This window comes from Amblyomma americanum, chromosome 2 (assembly GCF_052857255.1).
Source record: "Amblyomma americanum isolate KBUSLIRL-KWMA chromosome 2, ASM5285725v1, whole genome shotgun sequence".
Classification (NCBI taxonomy): domain Eukaryota; kingdom Metazoa; phylum Arthropoda; class Arachnida; order Ixodida; family Ixodidae; genus Amblyomma; species Amblyomma americanum.
In genome coordinates this window covers 55978230-56000818 of record NC_135498.1, presented here as the reverse complement: position 1 = coordinate 56000818, position 22589 = coordinate 55978230, and the positions used below count along the sequence as shown (strand labels likewise).

Sequence of the window (22589 nt, the reverse complement as noted above, 5' to 3'; positions counted from 1 at the left end):
CGCTGAAAGCCTACAATGGGAAGCGGCTGTCGGGGAGAACCCTGGCGTGGGGGTGGGTATCTTCCCGGCGAGGGGCAATCCGTCAGCAACAAAGGCGCCTGACAATCGACCAGCGCTACAGCAGAAGCCATCATCCTCCACAACCTTCCGGGACGGGTGGCGGCGCGGTCTGGGGAGGGGGGGGGGGGGGGGGGGGGACGCGAGTGAGTGGGGTATATGCCGGTCAACGAGCACTTGTAGCGGCGCTGGGAGCACGCGTCGCGAAACATGCATCGACCCCCTCTTTGAGCTGATAGCACACACGATCGAGGGACGCCCACCAGCGGGGCACGACAACGCGGAGGGGCCACGGGGGGTCAAAGGGGACCGTAGGGAGCCCTTCTTCAACGCGAGGCGGCAAAGCGGACGTCTGCGCGCCGTTTTCGGCACGCAAAGAAACAAAAAAAAATGCAGACAGGGAGCAGGAACAAAACACTCGCTGCGTCCTCCATCCACGACGCCAGCCAACAGCACATGTCTGCAGACAGACGACTTCGCCTTTCGGGCGGCTCCTATACAGTCTGCCAAACACACAAGGGCGCCTTCGGTAACAAGACTTGGCCCTCAAATCCGACGATTTAAAATGCCCAGCAAAAGTACCGTGGTGAACATGTCACTTTGGAGACGCACATAGGCACGCACAAGGCGAGCTGTAACGTTTGAACGGGACACTTACATGCCGTTCTTCGCTGCTGTGAACTGCACCGGTCACCAGGGCAGCCAGGTACAAGCGTTCAACGATTCATGAAAAAAAAAAAATGCGAGGAAGGGGAGAGGGGACAGAAAAGAAAGGAATACGGCAAATAAGAACCGTTGCATTGAAACACACTGCAACACAAGCACGCGAGCGTCAAAACGCGAAGCAACACACCGCCCCATCGATTTCGTAAAGCAGGGTCGTGAAATCGATTGGCACAATGTTTTGCGGTGAGCGCTCTTCTGGTACACGAGGACCGTGTAATGGTCATGTCACCGAGTGCTTCGATGATCCCGTCATCACTCTCAGATAACGCGGTTTCGAGAGCGCATATATTTTATGCTTTGGTGGCTCAGTAAGGACGGGAGTTCACTTTCTCGAACGCGTCTGCAAACACCGATGGGCAGAGGGATGTAACAGGGCCCACACGACAGAGACCGGACAAGAACGTTCAGGAGACCACGCCCGACGGCGCGCATTTGACGCCTGGTCTCGAAAAAAACGCCCGCCGCCGCCGATCTGGCCCCGCCAGATATTGACGCGCGGCGTCCGGAGAGACCGGAAGCGGCAGCCGGAGCAAGCCAATAGCAGCGCAGGAAGCCCGCTCTTCGCGAATTGTACGAACTACAATCGTTGCTATCACTAGCCTCTCATCGATGACGACTCAACTGACGACGTCCTTCCAGCTATCAATCAGCTGCACAAACGCTGTTGAGTGCCACCAGTTTTTTTTTTTTTTTTGTTAAATCAGGGGGAACATGCACTCGTGGATCGACAGTAGTAAACCAAATACTGTGCTGTGCTCAAATAACGGCGGCTGGGACCAAAGCTGGCTCATAACCTTTATCTTGTTAGGGAGGCGTCCATAAAATCCAGCGTGCGCGCTGCTGTGCCTCTCTTAGGACCGAATAAACTACAATCGTAGGGAAGACAAGTGCAGGACAGGCATGTAACGCCATAGAAAAATTGGGGGACACTTCATCATCATGATAATCAGCCTGGCTACGCCAACTGCAGGGCAAATGCCTCTCAAATTAACCCTGTCCCTTGCCAGCAGCGCCCACCGTATGCCCGTTCCGATGCGCCGCTGGTATGGCTGGCGCCATCTATGGACGTCTCTCGTAATCGACTGGTCCTAACTTTCCGGCCACGCCGCCGACAACGCCGACACCGTGTTTTCTGCGCCAACAATCCTACTGGAACGCACCGGACGCGGACCGCTTGTCGTCCGAGGCGGCTGCTGCGGCGGCGGCCGCCGCTGCCGCGGCCGCAGCGGCTCGGTGGTCTTTGAGGGCAGCGGCCGCGGCCGCCAGGTGCGTGGGCGGCGGAGGTGCGGCCAGCGACGACAACGCCAGCAGTCCCGCCGCCGTGCTTGGGGGAAGGCCCCCGCCCGGGGGCTGCAGGCCGGCCAGGGCCGCGTGGGACATCATCGGCAACGGGGGCGCGGGCATCTGCTGCGCCTGCATCTGGTGCTGCGCATCCACCGACAAAACAGGACTGACATGATCACAAAGCTTCGTCCTCTCGGATGCGCACGCTCTTCACTCTCAATCAATGAATCAATCAATTCTCTACATCGGGAAGATTAACGGCTGCATGTCCAGCCCGCATTCACACGTTCGGTGCATAGGAGTGATGCAGCACCACCCATACACTCGCATGCCGAGGCTTATATAAAAAAAAAAATGAGGCGCCTCTGCCTGCACACACTGACGCATGACAGGCTAAACATAATCATTACACACAGAGAAAAAAAAACATCGTCTGTGCGCTCGTCCGTGGATCGTTTGAACATGTGAGCATACTAAAGTTCCGTTATAACGAAGGTGGTACAATTAGGTTCGTTATATCCTAGGTTAACACACGAAAGCTCGTGTACCCGAGGTGGCGCGCCACGCGTGACGACGGTCGCCATTTCCGCCTGCACAGATCCTTCTGATGCGAACGCATTAATAAACGGGCCCAAGAAAAGGCAAATGAAATTCTGTACACCTGAGTGTGAAAATAAATGGAAAGATGAAGGAAGCTGCTAAGTAAAAAACCCGCGGCCCAAGGAGACGGGTTACCCCAATCTCCGCTGGGTGAAGATAGGATGGGTAGGGTAAGAGAATGGGGAAGTGGGTACTGAGGTACGGGTAACGGGGAAGGGAATATGGACAGCGAGATGTGTGACCCTATGTTCGGAATGGGATATTAGCTCAGAAACCGTCACGGGCGCACTGGCCTTAATAGTAGACGCGAGAAAAGCTGCTTAGATAGACCCTCTTAAGCGCTAAGAATGAGAAACGTCACTCCTTAGCAAGATGCCGATAATGCAACGGACTGAAAAAAAAAAATGATGTGAAAAGCTGCGACTTTCGCTGAAACAGCGCCACATACCCCGATGATGGCGTTGAGTTCGGTCATGGTGACCTGCTTGGCCCGTTCCACGGCTGCCGCCACTTGTTGCTGGTGCTGCGTTGTAAAGAAAACGACGCATGGTCCGTCAAGGCCATGAATGGTCAAGATGGCCTGACACTCTTCAACGCAAATATCGAGTGTAGCATCGACTCACGTACCCCACACTTTAAGCCCCAACTCGATGGACACATCCTAGGCGTGCGGGCGGAGCGCCTACGCGCACGGGCGTACGCTGGAGCCTGTCTGCGCATGCGCGACGCGCGAGCAGGCGCGAACAGGGCTCAGATATCTGTACACGTCAGATATCCGCGCCTGCTCACGGGTACTCGCGCGCGCGTCGGAAGTGGGGTTCGGTTTACAGTTAGAATAGGGGTCACTCAGTTGGTTAGGGAGATAGGGGTAATAGCGGGACCCAAGTGCGCATGCGCAGAACGCTAACGCCCCTTGTGTTTTTGGGTCAAACGAATGGTGAACGAAGCTTTTTATTTGTCTGAAGATGCCCGCACCACCAAATTCGAGCGACAAAACGGCTCGAATCGTGAAATTCCTACCAGATTTGACTGCTGCTAGGCTTAGGGAGTAAGCGTTGCTTGGTCGCCATGGAGACAGGACTTCCGGAACCGGAAATAACTGTCAGCGACGGCAACTTCCTAAGTGGATAGCCCTGGCTCGGATTGAACACGTCCGCATTATAAAAAAAAATATTTGCATCATTTCTCACATTTCCTAAGCAGTAATTGGTAACTACAACAGTTTACTTGTCGTATAAAAAAAACAGCATATATATATAAACTTATTTGCTCTGAAAGCTTCTCTTTCCCGCCGCCATGGCGCTGCTTTCAAGCAACGCAAAGCGACACTCTGCGACCCTATTCTGTAGACAGAAAACGTGAACCCGTTCCCCTAACGCTAAGCGCATGCGGATAGCGTCACCCTATTCGCCCCGACCCTACCCTAAACTCTCTAATAGGAGGACCGCGGGGCTCTCGGGGACTTTTTTTTTTGGCTTGGAGCTCTTTCATGTTCCCCCACTTCACGGTTTAAGTTGTCCTTTCAGCGCCCACCAAACCCTTTTCTTCACGCCTTGAAATTCTTTCCATCGGCTCGAGAGGGGGAACGAGCCAGCGCCAGGAGTAGCAGTAAGTGTTTATTGATAAAAATAATAAAAAAGAAGTTAAAAGAGTTTTGCTAACCCCGGCATCTGCCATCACTTTGGCGGCGGCACCTGAGCTGGGGAAGCGAAAATAAAGGAAAGCAGGCAGAATGAAGAAGGGAAATGAAAGAGGTGAGGGACAGCAAGAAACGGCATAGGGAGTGGTCACGTATACACTATTTACAAATGGTAACAATAAAGTTGTCCAGGTTCTACGCGTGTACAGTCAAGAAGGAAAAATAAAATAAAAACACACGCGCACAACATTTTGCACACAACAGCTAGGGTGGGGCGCCCAGCTGTTGTTAAACGTCCAAGGTAGTGCACACGGAGCGTTCGGTCACAGCACATCACTACCTGGCGCAAAACAGACGGGACGTCAAGCTCGTCTTTTCGAGAAATGCACAGAGGCTCACCATAGTTCGCTCACGGGTGCGCGCACTGCCCCGCGGCCACAATAGCGTCTTGAGCGAGTCTGGGAGTATGCCCAGCGCCCTGTAGGCCGCGAGCATATCACGACGAGAGCGCCAGGATCATGGAGGTTCATTCCCCTTTTCGACGCCCGTCGCGGCGCGGCGCTGGGCGCGCAGCTGTTAATGATTATGGAAACACGGGAAACGCACCTCTTGAGAAAGGAAAGGCAGGATCTGAGCGATGATAGCGTTCAACCTCTTGGCGATCTCCGTCTGCAAAAATGAAAAGTTGTGGTCACCTCCTGTCCGTCCGCGAATGGCGCACAAACTCCCGACATTCATGCAAGGAGCTCATCTAGCGAGTCCTGTTGCATTATCTCTCGTATACCGAGCGCACCAACGAGATGGCGGGAATGCCCAAGGCGTGCACCACCGTGGCCGCCTCCGAGATTCGTAACGGCATTACAGCGGAGGCCACGGTGTTTAGGACGAAGCAATCGCCAGCATGCCACGCAGACGGAGACGACATGGACAAGGTGACATGCATGGCGTCTGCCCCGACTCACCTGTTTGTGCATCTCCACGTTGAGACCGTAGGACATCTCGTAGTACTGCGAGGCAAAACGCGCTGCCATCAGCGACGCACACACGACAAGCAGTGCGGCACAGCGCAGGACCCGCTGCCGCAAGGAGCTGCACCACTCACCATGACGTAGTGCCTCTGCATCTCGGTCTTCTCGCTGGCCAGTTTCTCGCACTCCAACTTGAGGCTGTGGTACTGGGCCTGCAGGAAGCCGAACTCCTCCTTGATGCGGTCGCACGACTCGGTCACCGTGAACTTGAACGGCTGGCCCGCCTGGGGCGGAGGACCCTGGGTGACAAAAGGAACAAAGCTTTTGTAAGACAGGTGAGGCATTTAAGAGACCCCCCTTCCCAAGATCTCTGCCTTACTCCAAGTGCAGTGTTCGATTATATGCTTGGCAGAAATTAGCTGGCCTGCTTTGTAGCCGTATGGCTGCGCTTGGGTGGATGCCAATGCGTAATTACTCCCTTTAATACTGGTCTGCTACACTTTCCGCTACACTAATTAACCTACACGGGAATAAAAAGGGAGTAAGCTTTGCTCTGGCGCAGACCCTTTTAGGGGCTTGGTGTGCTGCCCAAGCCCCGGGGTATACACTTCGATCACTAAATGTACCGTAATATTCACCAAGTTACCGCAAAGCATATTAACTTAGCAATTGAAGGAAGCCTTGAAACGCGGCACCGCGGAAGTCTTCAGGTTAGCAAATAGAGGAGATTTAAGCCTCGGTTAAAATAAGCGCAACTGCTGGAACTTCGCATGCTTTGATGAGAAAATTTGTTTTAGTTACCAATCGGAAGTGTTCCGTATTCCCAGTAATCGAAACCTATGCCATTGTTTGGGTAGAATACCCTGCCCATAAAAGGAAGTGCGCTAGCGGATAGCCCACTCCCTTTTTACTCCCATAAGCAGTGAGTGGTTTTATTAAAATAATAATAAAAAGGAATTAAAAGATTTTTCGCTAGCCCCGGCATCTGCCATCGATAGTGAAGCACATGAGGTGGGGCAGCGGAAATAAAGGATAGCAGGCAGAATGGAGAAATGAAATGAAAGAGGTGAGGGGACAGGAAGAGAGTCCCATAAGCGCTAATTCGTGTTTAGAGTGTAGCCAGCCAGACAGGTCTGAACGCAGAGAAGGAAGGATTTCCTTTCCTCGATTTCGGTGTTTTAACTTAATAATAATAATAATAATAATAATAATAATAATAATAATTGGTTTTTGGGGGAAGGGAAATGGCGCAGTATCTGTCTCATATATCGCTGGACACCTGAACCGCGCCGTAAGGGAAGGAATAATGGAGGGACTGGAAGAAGAAAGGAATAGGTGCCGTAGTGGAGGGCTCCGGAATAATTTCGACCACCTGGGGATCTTTAACGGGCACTGACATCGCACAGCACACGGGCGCCTTAGCGTTTTTCCTCCATAAAAACGCAGCCGCCGCGGTCGTGTTCGAACCCGGGAACTCCGGACCAGTAGTCGAGCGCCCTAACCACTGAGCTACCGCGGCGGGGTGTTTTAACTTCTTAAGGTGCTTTTCTCCCCCTTGTTCTAGACAAACCCATTATATATGTGAGGGAGAGGTAGTCTCACTGTAAAATATAAATGTTGGGTGCTGGCTCTGGGGAGAACCACACACTGCGAGGTGTTTGAGTAGTGTATGTGTGCGAGGGAAAATTGGTCACAATAATAATGTCACGCCCCGGTGACGTCCAATCGGAGCATGTGGAAGCAAGGAATGATGGCAGTAAATTATCAAACGGTGGCCAAAGTGAGCCGCCGATTACAAAGTCTTGACGACATCGTCCAGCTAGTTTTTACGGCTGATGACTCGTTAAACAACTAATGGCGGCCGAGCAGAAGTCATTAGCCAACTGGTCAACAACAGTGCACTGCACCTGAACTTTTTTGCCCCTTTTTCTACAGCTGCTTTGGTAGCTTACTCATCAATCGATGGCTTCAAACATCTGCCACTCTAAAGGATTCAGAACGAGTTTATTATTATTATTCTGCATGAGTGAATACACATACACAATACAGGAGGAGGTTCCAGAGGGAAAGAGCTTACAGATGTTAAAATATAAACAAGAACGGAAAAATAATAACTTACATTCAAGACGAAGCAGAGCTATGAGCTAAACACGCTTTTGATGAGTAATTGGAATACAGGAATATTTTAATAAAATTTACACTGTGTACATTTCAAGGGAGTGCTATTATCAATTAGAGCAGTTACTATGAGTGATTGAATGTCGTCATCGCTATTGAATGGAATTATCAATGTCAGCGTTGGCTGCACTCAAACATACGCTGCATTATTATTATTCCCGACAGGCATTAATCCATTTCTTCGTGCGAGTCTTTCAATGATCGTGTGTCATGCTCTAAAGGGCGGCAAAGTGAGCAAGGTGAAAGAAAGGATATATATGCCAGTCTCCTTAGCGAATTGTAGCAAAAACATTTTTTTTTCTATCGCCCTGTGCCGCTACACAGCCTTCGTATGCGGCGTCACCCTGAAGGACCGGATGTACAGGTCAGCTAGGGCTGGCACTCGGGGCCGCAAGTTGTATAGCGCAGAGCATAAGCTTTTTGTGTATAGTAAGCGTACATAGGGTCGCTTACACGTCTGGCCTTTATTGCTGCACCATAAAAAAGAAAAAAAAAGGAATGCGCACACAGCTGCGGTTAACAGGGCCAACCAGCCTCTCCCCACTATGCACCCCCCGCAAAAAAAAATCTTCACGCAATCTACCCAGAAGAATATGTGCCACAATGCGCGAACAGTGTGGCATATAGAGGCGGACCTGTACTACATAGTATGGACGTGCCAGAAGAATTAACAGAAAAATATAAAGGATAAAAGAACGGACGGGGATTGAGGGGTGGGCGGAAATGCCGACAGAATACACTGCTGTGCTTCTCGGTAATGTCGACTTCGTCGACCACACGGTACAAAAAAAAAAAAAATCGGCAGAAGCAGTTAAGACTGCTTATTTGTGGCAATGGGGCAGCATTACTGTCCGTAGGTGCACTGACACAGACTACCCACACACGCGCGTATGATACCGCCCGGAACGCTGTACGACGGAAGGTTGCAATATGCACTCCATTGATCACCGCCAACTAGCCCACCTTTGCCTGTTACTGCACGACAAACGGTTGCGTCACAATTTTGGTGCGAATGTTGTCGAGAAAACTGACGCCACATGGAGGTCGGCCAGTGTGGCGACTGGAGAGTATACATAGACAAACGACATGCATAGGATTGTCTGAAGCGGCAGTGCTCGGCTTGCTGTGTGCGGCATACGGCCGCTTGATGACGTCACCTTTTTTTCTTGCCATCGCTGGAATTGTCTGTGTCATCTACGAGTGCACCCGCGCGCGCACACACACACACACACACACACACACACACACACACACACACACACACACACACACACACACACACACACACACACACACACACACACACACACACACACACACACACACGCGCGCGCGCGCGCGCGCGCGCACACAGACGCCAGCGTTCTCGTAATGTGACAGTAATGCTTTCGCATTAAAACTATCATAACTGCGCACATCGAGCGAGGAAAGAGGAAGACGACGCGCGGAGGCGCTTAATTGGCTTGGCAGCGCGCCTAACGAGTGTAACTTGCCGGACTGGTAGGAGGCGTGTAATTTCATTCCCACGATGACCGAAGGGAAAGAGCCCGCGCGCAAAAAGGCAATTATCGAATCTAACAGCGCATGTAATGGAAGGGAAGGCAAGCGGCCGCGGACGGATCGCCGGTTCCAGGGTACCGATTACGGAGGTCAGGAAAGTCAACTACCAAGCACAAGCAGTGGGAAGTGGCATTCCGCGAAACTAGAGGGCTCTCCAGCAGCTTCAGAAAAAAAACGAGTCCGCGTCTACAGCGATGAAAGATGCCCAACCGGTAAGCCCTGCTTAAAAAGAACCTTGACACCCTCTCTGACAGCAGCCGGTGGAGTCAGTTTCCCGTAACTGACGTTGGATTCGCTTAAAATGACTACACCGGCTATCATCCGAGTCCCAGCACCAGGTAATAGGGAGTTATAGCATAGGGGGACCGTATCGATTACGGGGATAGAGGAACAAACAGCCGGGCGGCAGTGCGCATGCGCACTGGCTCCGGTTCGCCTATTCTACAGCTCCCTAAAGCTTGGTGCGCCCAGCCACTAATATTCTGGGGGGGGGGGGGGGGGGGGGGGGGGGGGGGCTTCTTTTTGTGTCAATGAAGCCATACCAGGCGGACTTAACACGAACACACGCCGACACCATCAAGGTCGGCCTCATCCCAACCACGGGCGTAGGGAAGTTGACGTGGAGTCGACGCGGTACGTAGTGTCCGAGTTCCAACCTGCCAAGGCAGGTCACCCCGCTCATTCCCTGTCCAGCAAACTCAAAACAGCCGCAGAGTCGCCCCTGTTCAGAGGAGCGTATAGGTTCGAGGTCCATTGCCCGCACAGCGCAAAATGAGCAACACGCACGTGCGCCGTTACACGGACACAACCCGACAGAGTTGACACACGCGCCGGGAGACCGCGCTCTCCGCGGGCCGATTGAGGCGTCGCCCGGTCGGAGCAGCGGCGCCGCCTCGCCGAGCCAGCGACGACGAGCCATCAGCGTGTCGACCTCGAAAGGCGCGCTACATCATCGCAGGCGGCACACGTCAGCCGCCGGGCGTTGCGAGTACGGGTGAGAGAGAGAGTATAAAAGACGGCAGCTCGCAAACGAGGCGCGAGGAGGAAAAGCGGTCCAGAGAGGAGACGCGGCCGCCGACTCGAAGCCAGCCGCGCGCTTCGGCGGAGACGTGTGCATGTATAAGCGCCGCGAACAAGAACGGGATAGGAGGGGGAAGGGCAGCAGAGCGGGCGCAGGGTAAAGAGACACGCACACAAAGCGGCCTGCGTTAGATCGCGCGGTTGGCGAGCTTGGCTCTCTTTGGGCAGACACAGCAGCAGTTTTTTTTTTTTACTTGAGGGCTTCGGGGCATCTTTCGCTCCGCGCAACGCTAACGGGCTGAAAGACAGACAGCACGAAAGCGTTGCGCACCCACCCGTGCGCAGCGCGAGACGATGTAGCTCTGCCGTGATTGCTGTCAGAAATAAGAGTTCGTCCGCCCCTACTCTGCTACCGACACGAACTACATCCAGCGAGCGCGTGCCGTGGCACGTTGACGACTGCTGCTGCTTCGGCCACGTCTATCCCATGGTAGCGACGAGCTGCGTTAAAATATCTTCCTTGATAACCGCTGTGTTGGGCCACGCTTCGAAGAGACAAGAACAGACACATCCATCCAGCCAGCCACGAATCGGGGGGGAATGGCTGGCACGTGAGAAGTCGGCCGGGCGCTGCAGTGTTTGCCGCGGGCCGTTCGATCGGGGCTTTTGACTGCAGCGTTTAGCAGCGGCCCAAGAGCGCCGCGAGCTATCACAATTTCCTGCTCACCACACCAAATGAATGCCACGTCAGGGCTCGAGTACGTGCCTTGCACAGCTAACAGCGCGAAAGTATAGTGTGTGGTGGCTGGGGCCGACGCATCGCTCAAAAATCCAATCGGATCGCAATCTGAACACCAGTTTTTATCGTTGCACAATTTTACAGCTGCTTTAGTTCACCCCCGCCTTAAAAAAAGAAAAAAAGGCTGGAAGACAGAGGAAAGCACACGTTCCTTTGGCTCGGATTCATAGATGATTCGCGATTTATTTTTTTTAGTGGCCCAAAACACTTTCTGAACGTGGTAAGTAAACCGTATACCAACCATTACATCCCGTGCAGATAAGCAGTCTTAATCCGAAAACTGTTTTCCACACGCCCAGCTTCTCCGAAAAACCCCCTCTTCCTCTCCTCACTCGGCTATGACGTCATTTCGACTGCTATCGCGTCACGGCAGAGCTGCTAGCCGGATGGATTCGTTTCAGCGCCACGAAAGACATCTAGGAGCAAGCCAGTGCAGCAACGGCAGAGAGAAGGCAGGCCGGGCAGGCCCGATGAGTCGCGCGCCTCAAAGCCGGGAGTAATCGGATTACACGCCTGGGGGGAGGGGGGAGAAAAAAAAGAGCTACATAAAGAGCACAGACGCATCAGCGAAACGCTGCGATGACGATGCGTAGCCCCTCCAGCGCAACACGATTGACGAGAGAAAGGCTCGGAAAGGGGCGCCGAGGGGCAATTTTCGACCGGTGACGATTCCAATTTGTAGACGTTCCCATGACCATTCGAGTAACTGGCCTTTGGGTTGTAGGAGAGCATGCGGAAAAAGCTTCCAACGTCTTTTCCAGTTTCTTGGCAGGTGTCTCCCACAATATAATGTGGAGAGAAAAATTGTTCCTGCAGGTGATTTCCAGCCCAGGGTCGGGGGTTCGACACCGGCCTCGGTGGCCCGCATTTAGGTGAAAGCGCTCTGCGAAAAGGTCAGATTTCGGTGTGCGTTGAAAAAAATAGAAAAGAAAACAAAAACAGCACGAGATCGACATTATTCAGGGGCCGTCAAAGCTTTATCCCTCGGGCGGCACTCTTTCGCAGGCGACCCTCGGGCATTTGTTTATGAAAACGAGTTTGGGAACGACCTCATCGCGTCCAAGTTTATAAACGTGTGAAGGGGGCGTCCTGCCACACCGCTAAGCCACCGACACGAGATTTCAGTTTACATGCAGTAACCGCCGCAACAAGAACAAAATTAAGTAAACAAAGGATTGGTTTGGTTTATGGGAGTTTAACGTCCCAAAGCGACTCAGGCTATGGGGGACGCCGTAGTGAAGATCTCCGGAAATTCAGACCACTTGGGGTTCTGTAACGTGCACTGACATCGCACAGTACACGGGCCTCTAAAATTTCTCCTCCATCGAAAGTAAACAAAGGGCTTTCAATTAAACAGTTTCATCGGCGTGGTAATGAAACCTCATAACCTCCACCTTCTGTTCAAAGCTGCCGTTATATTGTCATAACGAAATTTCTGAGTAAAATAAAAGTTTCCCCCGCTCTCTCTTCTGTTCGAAGCAGAAGAAAAGAGGGGGGGGGTGCTACGATTACGCGTAACCCCTCGTATCGGCCAGAGGTGGAAACTTTGCTTGACCACAGAAGGCAGGATAATTCCAATCTTTTTTTCCCGTTAGACCAATATCCCCTACTAAACCGTCGCCACTGCCAGTGCGTCTAGGGGGGGGGGGGGGGGGGGGGGGGGGTCAACTGCGCTTGCGATGGGGCAAGCGTGCATGCGCCCACTATGCTAAACCCCCCGAATGGCAGGTCAACAGATGAACGGCGCAGTTTGCGACAGACGGCAAGTGCTACACTTTAGAATGTATACTTACGTCTGGTGCTAGCGGACGGGAATTCAGTCATTTTTTTTTTTCTCGACTAGGGCGGTCAACCTATCGATTACAGAGATGTTAACGCGTCCATTCTAAAGGGACACTGAGGAAGACTCCATCGAAATGTTATTCTCAGTAAAAATTGATTCCCTGGCTCTCTCTGCGTACAGTAACGTTCGTCCAGCGGCAAAAATACGCATTTATTTATGGATTGAAAAAAATTACATTTAAATTTTTTCCCGCCACTGGATTCAATCTCCGTCGCTTTGAAGTGAACGCCCACGTGGCATAGTCTCTGGGATACGCGCCGAAAATTCGGTGTCGACGCACGCAGCTTACTCCCGAAAGCGGCCGCTGATGGCGACATCTGTATTTCGTCAAGGGAAGGCTGCACTACCATCATCACCAGCTTTCGTTGAGTATGGTCTCTTTGTCGTTAGAATGCCATGGTCTACCGATGCAGGCCAACTTCAACTTGCCCTCAGAGTCCTTTTCTAATTCATTTAATGTCTGTTCTTCTTTTAGGTGGGAGGGGGTGTTAGCCTCCTTACAATTATTCACAAATTTCCAAAACATTTATAGATGCAGCGAAGAATGTGACTCCTGCAATGTTCACGTCTGTTTCCGACACAGCATTCCGTCGCAGACGACTGAGCCTCCACTATATACGCGCCGAGGCGAAACCGCGCGCTGCCCAAAAGGAGGCGAACCATGCGAAAGGCGCAAGGGAGAGAAAGAAGCCTGGCGCGCAGCCGACCAGCGCGAACGGGCTTCGATCCGCACCTGTTGCAGCAGCGAGCAGACGACACGCCGCAGCGGCGCGGCAGGCGGCAAATACGGGCCGCGACAATGCGCCTGTCACTTGCTCCCGAGCGCGATTCATTGCGACGCGGGGCCGTTGATCCTCCGAGACGAGCGGAGGGAGCGCCGCACGTTGCGTCTCCGTTCTTCTTTTCTTTTTTGACGTTTTCAAGACAGGCCTCCTCTTGCGGTGGGAAATCTCCGAGGAGAACAAGTTGAAAAGTACATTGAAACAGAAAGGAGTAAGAAGGGAGTAAGCTGTACTCTAGCGCACACCCTTTTATAAAAGGAACTGCGCTAGACTTACTCCCTCCCTTACTCCCTTTAAGTTGCTCACTTTTTACTAAACTGGTCCGGTGCTGGTATTATAGGCGTACAAGTCGAGTGTCATACCAGCACCGGACGAGTTTAGTACGGAGCACTCACACGAATTGCGGTATTCTTACGTCGCTACAGCAAACGACGATGAAGCCGAGCAAGCCTCCCTCTCATCGCGATGTGTGATGGTGGGCATTTTGGGCGTTTTTACATGCGAGTTGTGGTGACCTTGCTCGGTCTGAACCTGCTGATGCCGGTGCAGGGATTGATGAGTCAGCATGAGGCGCGTGGGAAGAAATACAGCGTTCCTTCGCGGTATTTGCCCAAGTAGGAAGGGTTGTCAAAGGTTCGCCAGAAGGCCAGGGCCATTGAGTTTACCAGTAAACCGCAGAGCTTCTGTCAACCGGTCGCAGTCCCATCAATGAAACCGCTGGCAGCTGCGGGTCCAACAAAGAACCCCCTCCCCTCCCTTCCCTTCCAAGGGGAGACTGCATGACAGAACCTTTCCGACTCTGGAATGTCTTAGGGGAGGGAACAGCACGAGCGGTCATAACTGAGGTTGTTCTAGGAAGGCGCCGGATTGACCCCTGCGGAAAGGGACTTGGGGAGGTCCGTCCTGTTTGTTTGTTGTTTTTTGTTCTTGAGAGGGGGTTTCGTGTGCACTATCAAAGTTGCAGGGTGGGACGCGCGATTCTGAGAGCCAATCGTTTTCGTGGAGAACGCTCTGTGCATCGCATTTTGTAAATAATTTGATTACTTTTTTGATTTTGTGTTTTGGAGAAGAGTTGTTAATATGGCCAAAGCTGAAGGGGGCAGCACGCAGCAAGCGTGTTGAGACTTGCTGCTATTGGATACTTCTTGAATGTGAGAGGGACTCCCGAGGGCTTAAAACCGAGCCCGGGAACCCAATCCGTCGTTCTGTGCCAGGTTTAGAAGCTCTGCATCTTCGGCTATGCCGAGGAGGTAAGATTTCCCTGTTAGCCAGTTCCATCTTGTTTGCCACTCTGTTTGAATATGCTGTACATTTTGTAAACCTCCTGTATATAAACTTCAGTTCATTTTCTCGTTAACTCCCGCCGTTGCAAGTATTCATTACACCGTCACCGACGGAGCACCTCAGGTGTAACTCGCCGTCTCGGACGGCGCACCCCTGGTGCAAGGAAAAGGACCATCGTAACTTTACTGTCGGGCCCATGCTAACGCGGTTATTTGCCCTTACAAAAGTGGTCTAGAGGCAGTGTATAGATACAGACTCTACTGCCTTCCTAAAACTTTTTTTGTCTATCTATAGTCTATAGACAAAAGTCTAGTAAAAGTGCATGGCCATAAATCTATAGATTGTCTATAGACTGTCTATAGGATTTGTGTTGCATATAGACTGTTCTCTGGGGTTTGTCTTTAGACTTTACAGACAAGAGTATATGGACAGCATATAATAGACTGTCTAAAGAAATTTTTGTAAGGGTAGTCAGATGCAACTTAAGAACGAAGAAGCGACATATGCCCCTCAAACCAAATGCATCCACCTACCGTCACGACGGTGCGGTCAACCGCAGTGCACCTGCCAACGTCGCTGGCAAGTGCACACCACAGCAGTAGCAATGCCCGGATTCGAACCCGGCAGCTGCTTGACCGCATTTCGATGGAGCCAAAACGAAAATGGCGCCCGTGTATCGTGCAACGGGCAGAGCGCGTTGAAGATTACCAGGTGGTCGACCATTACGGCACCTCTATCACTCTTTTTTCTTTCACTGCCACCTTCGTCCCTTCCCTCACGGCCCTGATCAGGCGTCCACCCAGAAGTGAGAAAGTTGCCGCCCCATTTCCTTTCCTCAAACCACTAATTTGGTGAGAGGGGGCATCCTTCGAGGGGGGGGGGGGGGGGGGGAATTTGCCGCTTCCTTCTCGAGTAGCATCCGATTGCACCAGACGTCGACAGCGTCGCACACCTGCAGCTCTGAAAGCGCCGAGGCAAGCAGGAGGTGTCGGGCATGCAACAAGCACGCAACGCGGACAGTGCAGTGGCAGAGGTCTCCAAACTTACCCCTCCTCACCCCAGGACATCTCTCAAAGTCACGGTGGTACAAAAAACTATTTTGAAGAGTATTTCTGGCCACATTAGCGAGAGCACCGACCGCGGAGCACGCTCAAACCCGCTATTTTCGGCGACACTCCCTTGCAGCTGCACTCTCGTGATGGAAAGGGCGCAGACGGCGTTTGTGATCACGACAACATCTTTCTTCGTCACTCAGCGATGGCGTTTATGTACCGATCACCGGGGGAATGCAAACGGCGCGATCGTAACTCATCCGCCGCGGCGTGCTGCCTTTGTAAACACATGCCGTGCGGCCGGAAGGGCGCACATAGGGAGGGAGGGGGGGGGGGGGGCTCAGACACCGACTACAGTAACAGGGCTCACAACTTGGTCAGGGAATGGAAGCATCAGCTAAGCCCTCATCAGCGAACGTGGACCGGCACGGTTTTTCCCGCCTGATTGGTGATGAGCCCGCGAATAGTCGGGGCGTTGCTCAATTCGCGTTGCCCTTTTTCGTGCTATGAACGGAACAACCAAATTGTGCTCGGCACAGGGCACGCTCAGACCTCACGTATATAATCTATCGGCTAGGACATACGTGTATGTGTGTGTGTGTAATATATATATATATATATATATATATATATATATATATATATATATATATATATATATATATAATATATATATATATATATATATTAAGGAAGCCAAGTCACCGAAACCAAGGTGCATAGGGGCATGTTTCTATTTTTTTAATTTCTACTGCAAATCAATTGGTTTTAAAGAAAATTTTAAAATTTTCTTTAATAAAATTTTCTTTAAAACCTATTGATTGCCACTAGAAATTTAAAAAATAGAAACATTCCCCTATGCACCTTGGTTTCGGTGACTGTTGGCTTCCTTAATATGTTTGTCAAACGAGCCCGTCATTTCATTTGCCTTGTATGTATATATATATATATATATATATATATATATATATATTATATATATATATATATATATATATATATATATATATATATATATATATATATATATATCAGCTAGGACAACCCCAATCCGTTTCAAGGAGAATAGCCATATCATCGTCATCAACATCATCAGGTGGCGCTAACTATCAAAAAGCGTCGGCTTAACGGCTGGATAAGTGTGTGCGTGGGGTAAGAAAAGTGTGAGCACTGGAGCATGCAGCACTTCCTGTATGTGTACGGTAGGTCATTTCAAGGCTGATGCATTTTTTAAACCATCACGAAAACGTTGACCGTGTCACCCGCGCCCGGAAAGCACCGAAAATTGGAACAACGCTACAATAATGTTATGTAAGTTACAGTAAATTTAAATTTATATGTTGCATGAGAACGTCATAAATGTTAAAAATTAACATATAACGTTATATGTTATATCAAAAACACTGAAGGTAAGCGTCATTCTAACACTGACTTAAATGTTGTTATAATGTTAAAACAGAAAAACAATATTCTACGCTGTGTCATATTAACGCCCCAAATAAACATTGTTTTAACATACTCTTCTAATCGTTATTATGACGTTTTAATCATAACTATGAAACAACATTACAAATACATTTCAAGCAATGGGTGCCAGAACTTTCCCCACTGTTTTTGCAGTAAATATATTCTTGAACTTGCAGTTCTTTGCGACTAAATCTCTTAGATTGTGCCTGCTATCATAGACTGCATGCACAGCCCCATTATGCTGTTCAAAAAAACTTCGCTTATCACCCATTCGCCACTATCACTCATGGAAGGAACCTCAGTAATGGCCACATAAGCTTGACTCCATGGTATCCGTTCGGAGGTGAGTGCATACGAATTGCACATTGTCCTGTATAATGGCGCTCAAGTGTTGCTCTCGTTGTTGGATCTTGCAAAGCGTTGTAAGTTGTGTATCGCCCCAACTGCCGTGCCTGCGGTGCTCAGTGGTTAGGGCGCTCGGCTACTGATCCGGAGTTCCCGGGTTCGAACCCGACCGCGGCGACTGCATTTTTACCGAGGAAAAACGCGAAGGCGCCCGTGTGCTGAAAAATGTCAGTGCACGTTAAAGATCCCCAGGTGGTCGAAATTATTCCGGAGCCCTCCACTACGGCACCTCTCTTACTTTCTTCTTTCACTCCCTCCTTTATCCCTTCCCTTACGGCGCGGTTCAGGTGTCCAACCATATATGAGACAGATACTGCGCCATTTCCTTTCCCCCAAAAAAACAATTATTATTATTGCTCGTGAAGTGTGGCCTCACCATTTTAGATAATGCTATAGTTATGTTGTTTAAATGTATGATTAATGTTTGCAGAAGGTTATTCGTACGCTTAGTAGTAACATTACAAAAACGTTAGGAAAAAAAAAAGACATGAAGAACAACACTGAATTAACGTTTTACCAGAACAAAAATGTAACACTGCTGTAATGTTTCGGTGCTACGTGGACGGGTTGGAGCACGGGGTTGAAGCGCAGCCCATAGAAACAAAGTTACAGAAAAGTTGCCAAAATATTTTCCTCCGTTTCCCAGGGCACACATGGAGGCGACAGTTGGTCAACGTTTGGCCAGAACTTTGAAGAACAGTGTGACAAAGTGTGCAAAGACATTTCGGAACCGGGCGGCAGCGTTTCGATGGAGGCAAAGCGCTAAGGAGCCCGTGTTAAAGATCCCCAGGTGGTCAAAATTATTCCGGAGCCCTCAACTACGGCTCCTCTTTCTTCTCTTAGTCCCTCCTTCATCCCTTCCATTACGGCGCGGTTCGGACACGGTTCAGGCGTCCGCCGTTATGTGAGACGGATACTGCGCCACTTCCTTTGCCCCCCCCCCCCCCCCAAAAAAAAAAAAAACGTCACGATAAATGTCTTATGATGCAGGACATACTCCCAACAGGCCTGCTATGAGCTTGTTTCTCCGAATCGCTCAATTAAGCTTCCCGGCATCCACGAGGAAAACCTCGGTTTTAATGGGCGTAAAATGCAAGTGGCTACATCTTACAAATGCTGTTTAAGCGTTTTCTATTTGCAGCACAAAAGTATCGTAATCTTCTCTGACACCGCTCTGCGCCGATACGCCCACACAATGTGCTCGAAACGAGACCTCGACGCTTCGCAAGCAGATGCGTCGAGCAGCGCTTGGCTTCTGACCAGAGCCGTGCAGACCTCCCGATAAATTTACCGCCACTCCCAACAGTTCCAAAATCCAACACTGACAGGAAGGACAACGCACCGGCGTGCATGTGGAAAAAAAAAAAAGCATGCATTGCGGAACTGATAATCTCGCAACGCATTATTTGCTAAACACTGCCGTGGCTGTCTCAGCACATAACATCGACGTCAAAGCAAAAGTGAACAGAAAAACTGAAAACGAACACAGGAAAACACCACCTGGGGATCTTTAACGTGCACTGACATCGCACAGCACACGAACGCTAAAACGCCCGTGTGCTGTGCGATGTCAGTGCACGTTAAAGATCCCCAGGTGGTCGAAATTATTCCGGAGCCCTCCACTACGGCACCTCTTTCTTCCTTTCTTCTTTCACTCCCTCCTTTACCCTTCCCTTACGGCGCGGTTCAGGTGTCCAACGATATATGAGACAGATACTGCGCCATTTCCTTTCCCTCCAAAACCAATTATTATTATTATTATTAAAACAAAAAATATATATCACCTGCTGGAGAATTAATACAGCCACCAAATTTGGTTGAGTGATTAGTTGTGGTGTTCGCCTACGGCCGCTAAATAATTGAAACGAATTTCTTCCCTCATATTGCTTCCGTTTCAATCGCCGAACTATGGCTGCGATGCCGAAGTTCTTATTAGGTCACGTGAGGCATAAAAAGTCCCTATATTATCGCTGCTGCATCATTATTTGTCACTTCGCTTCTCGAGACAGGCTGGTTTTATGATTGTAGTGAACTAAATCAACGATGGAGCGATGATATCGCAGTATCTATATGCCTCACGTCACATATACTGAAATTCGACGTCAATGCCATCGTTCGACTGTTGAAACCGAAACATCACAAGAAATTCAGTTACTTTTGTAAAGGCCGCGGGCGAAACCATGTGGTGATCCGTGTACTAATACACACACATCACAAAAGGGGGAAAAAAACACCAAACAAAAATTTGATGTCTATACTCCTTTAATTAACACTTTCACAGAGCTCTCTCTCACCGCATATTTTCTAGCGCTTAGTGAACACAAGGGACAAGAACACAAATACACAGGACGTACGCTAGGTCCTGTCTAGCGCACGTCCTGTGTATTTGTGTTCTTGTCCCTTGTGTTCACTAAGGACTAGAAAATATGAGTTCAAACAATATCCAACCTAGCCAAGTCTCTGCCTTACTAAATATCTCTCTCACCACTGAACTAAAATCAAATGTACTAATATTTAATCTCCGTCAACTAAAAACCCCGCTTTACTGTTACCGTTTCAGCTGTCTTATTTGCATTTCATTTGACGCTAACTGTATGCATACGTCAAAGACTGTGCAGCAGAAATTAAGGATAACCGCCAGAAAACGAGTCGGAGGAGAACTGACTCCTCTCTTTTTGTAAACTGCACCGACGATTCCTTGCTGGAATTCCACGTAAGTACGCGCTCTGGAATCCATCTCATTACGTGACCATTTGCACCCATCGGTGCAAACAACCCCTCTGTGTCCGCAGCTTGTCGGCGAGGGACTGCCATGGAGTGAGCTCGCCAACAGGCAATGTCGATACGCACTCAACAAAGTGCTAAAAACCGCCGTTCTCCGATATGGCACTCTCCCGTATCTGCCCCTACGTATGGTCGGTACTACAAGGCACGCATTAGGGTCAATCGTCCTGCAATATCTACGACACAAGCACGGCGCAAGAGATATGGCTTTGCAAAACAGGTCCCCCCATGTGGCGATTTACCCGCGATCGAACCCGCATTGTGGAGAAGCTCTAGAGCACAACCCACGCGCTCTTCGCGAGAACGAATACAGACTGCAGGAAAGAAAATTCCGGTCATATCGCGCCCGCAACGCAAGGAGTGAGCGAGCGATGAGCACGACCCAGATAAGAAACAAGCTGCTCCGTGTTCCGATTACGTACTGCAACACAAATGCAGTGGGAGTAGAGAGGGCGGGGCAGACTGGGAAACAGCCTGTGAAAGAGCGCGGCACACTTTTTTTTTTACTGTTCCACTGACAAGAAAACGCCATCGTTCTAATCAGTACAAATTGGATATCCTCGTCGTCTGCTGATATCGGTGCCCAGGCTTCAGGTGGGCGGGGGGACAGTCGAAGAGTCCATAAAAATGAACAGCCTGCAAATAATGAGGGCGTTATAGTCTGAAATCCGTTGCACGAAGCGAGAGAGCGTTAAAGGGAAATCGCGGCTTGCCAAGACTCCTAACGAGGCGACGACCAGGAACGTTCTGTCAAATACGGCGAGTTGCTGGTACCCCGCACAGCTTCGCGTACACAGAACTCGCACGAGCTTTTCGGGCGAGCAAAAGCGAAGGCGCAGCTGTTCCACACAGGGCACGCGAATACAAACAAACGCTCGCAACGTGCCAAAAGCAGCAGTGCGTAAATAAAAGCATGACATGCATCTTCAGATCAAACCGATGCGCCGAAAGAATGTTTCGTTTACCACGGCCTCGGGCTTGACACGTGGCGGCACCTATCGGCGGTAACCGCAAGTAACCTCCTTTGGACGGGAGAGCTAGGCCTAAACAACAACGGTCGTTGCAAGCGGTGAACTTACGCGGTCACGCTTGAGCGTTGTTGCTGCTCATTCTTTCCCATAGCCATTTTGTTATTTAACAGAGTAAGCAACAACTACTTTTGAGACGCGGCCCCGACATCGCAGCACAGAAAACGGTAATGGGAACAATACTGGAGAGAACAAAGCCAGAGAACTGATTGACAGCTCGCAGAGAAACGGGTTTCAATGGAAGCCGCAGCATGACCATGTCACGTAGATGCGAGGACAACAGAAGAAAAAGAAACAATGCAAAGCAGCGTCGCGATCGCAGCTATTCCTGCGAACGTTGCTATCGCGCACGCGCCGAAGCGGATGTTAACCAACTTGGCGCGCGGTCACGTGCGAGCATGCGAACTCCTGCGAATGTGCTCACCGTGACAGGCATGGCTGAGCTCACGGGGTGTCTAGCCGGGTACATGACGGGTCAGCCTCGCTCCCGATGAGGCGTCCCAGCGCCGCTACGAGGCCCGCCGTTGGAGCGTCGCCATGGCCGTATCCGAGTGGCTAGTATCCGCTGCTACCTGGTACACCACCGAAGACACATCCCGCACCACGAAGCACCAAGCGGACAAGCCGAGGAGATTCACCCGCGAGGCACAACTTCCCGGGTCGTCCTAGTCGGCGCAGTTGTTGGGAGCGCGCCGGCTTTCGTAAACGCGCGGTCTGCCGAACGGCGAAGAGCGATTGCGGAGCCCAGAGATTGGCTTAATCAACAAACATGACTGTTCCCAGGCGTCAGCTCGACCGCGCTGGCACCGCTTTAGAGCCGCTTTCCACGAGAAAACGTTGGGAGAAGCGCGGCCCCCTCATCCCCCGGTCGCCGAGCAGAGCGCGTAGGCGGAGCGCCCACGTGGTTCCCGGTCACCGACGCGCTCCGCCTCCGTAGCTTCCGCGCGCGCTGCCAGACAGCTGGCCATCAAAGTCACGCGGTCACCGACGCGCTCCGCCCCGCGCGCCCGCCTCGCGGCGCTAATACGATTTCCATTTCAGCGCTGCCGCCGGAGAGCGGCGGCGCGAGACGGCCGAACCGGGGGGCGAGGGAGAGGCCGCCGATCAGCGCCC

The 22589-nt window shown here is 51.0% G+C and overlaps 1 protein-coding gene across 1 annotated transcript in view; it reads right to left on the bottom strand.

Moving 5' to 3' along the window:
* The window catches only part of LOC144121287 (transducin-like enhancer protein 4), a 46122-nt gene extending 23782 nt beyond the window's left edge, over positions 1-22340 (bottom strand). The window contains exons 1-7 of the mRNA XM_077654408.1: positions 21901-22340; positions 5409-5573; positions 5269-5313; positions 4913-4975; positions 3116-3190; positions 1944-2208; positions 716-738 (exon numbers count right to left, since the gene is read on the bottom strand). Of these exons, the coding sequence (XP_077510534.1) occupies positions 716-738; positions 1944-2208; positions 3116-3190; positions 4913-4975; positions 5269-5313; positions 5409-5573; positions 21901-21945 (681 nt within the window). The 5' untranslated portion in view covers positions 21946-22340. The remainder of the gene's footprint in view (positions 1-715; positions 739-1943; positions 2209-3115; positions 3191-4912; positions 4976-5268; positions 5314-5408; positions 5574-21900) is intronic.
* Between the last annotated feature and the right edge of the window lie 249 nt (positions 22341-22589).